At 47.4% G+C, this 1,114-nt stretch overlaps 1 protein-coding gene across 1 annotated transcript in view; it reads left to right on the top strand.

Moving 5' to 3' along the window:
• Positions 1–488: 488 nt before the first annotated feature.
• Positions 489–1,114, top strand: part of LOC116377804 (DNA topoisomerase 1-like) — a gene marked incomplete at its 5' end in the record, with an annotated part of 1,433 nt that continues 807 nt past the window's right edge. The window contains one exon of the mRNA XM_031839537.1: positions 489–603. Coding sequence (XP_031695397.1) covers positions 489–603 — 115 coding nt within the window. The remainder of the gene's footprint in view (positions 604–1,114) is intronic.

Genomic DNA, 1,114 nt, shown 5'->3' on the forward strand with positions numbered 1-1,114 from the left:
TTTAGAAATGCATGCGTGCGCTATCTGCCTCTCAAGTCCATGCGTTTACACCTCATATCAGTATTGGAACAGGGAGCAAACGTGTTTGTTTTTCCTTCATAGCAGCGTGTGCCCTTACACTGTTAACGCCACTGAATCTCTTTCCTGTTCTGTTGAAGCTGCAGCCGTTTGACAGCAGCTAATGGCTATCTAACCACTGGCTCTGACAGCTCTAACTTGTTATAATACCTACTGAAATGTCAGAGGGGAAACAGTACTCTGATCTCTTTTAATTCTCCGCTCTAATGACTGATGATGCTAATGAAGGCAGAGACGGTGTTGTATAGGTTTCATTTGGTGTGGTACAGTACAGACGCTTTAAACACTGCAGTGGTGCAATGCCACAGTGCCACCTAGTGGTCGAGGTCTGATTCATTTGGTTTTGTGGTATTCATTGGGAAGCCCGCTGATGTGAATGTGTTCCCTCTCCTTCCCATTTCTCTCTGCAGACAGGCATGCTGAACAAGCACCTGAGTTCTCTAATGGCCGGTCTGACTGCCAAGGTCTTCAGGACATACAACGCCTCCATCACCTTACAGCAGCAGCTCAAAGAGCTCACAAACAGTAAGCAGTGCAACATTACAAAACCTCACATTCCTAAGCAGCTAGAAAAGTATCCCCCCCCCCCCTGGCCATTGTCTTATTACCTGACTGCTTTTGTCATGGAGTCCCATGCTAAAACTGCCACACTTTTGATGTTTTTGCTTGATTCAAGATACCGTTACTCCAGGCAGCTTTTCCAGCCATTGCAGGAGTACATTATCAGTGTGCACACTGCTGTGAATCTCTGCCTCACTCTTATCAGGGTCCCATTGGCTGCCTGCGCCACCGTTTCTCACTCAGAGATAGCAGTGTCACGCTCTTTTCTCATCTCTGGATTGCCGCTGAGAGCCAATCTGCAGGATGGCATGTGGTTGTACCGTGTGTTGTGTGGACCCCAGGAATAGTAGATGAAGCTTACAGGGATCTGAATAAATGAAATGAAATGACAGCAGTGTGTGTGTGTGTGTGTGTGTGCGTGTGTGTGCGTGTGTGTGTGTGTGTGTGTGTGTGTGTGTGTGTGTGTGTGTGTGTG

Source organism: Anarrhichthys ocellatus, unplaced genomic scaffold (assembly GCF_004355925.1).
Source record: "Anarrhichthys ocellatus isolate YVR2014 unplaced genomic scaffold, GSC_Weel_1.0 scaffold1701, whole genome shotgun sequence".
Lineage (NCBI taxonomy): Eukaryota > Metazoa > Chordata > Actinopteri > Perciformes > Anarhichadidae > Anarrhichthys > Anarrhichthys ocellatus.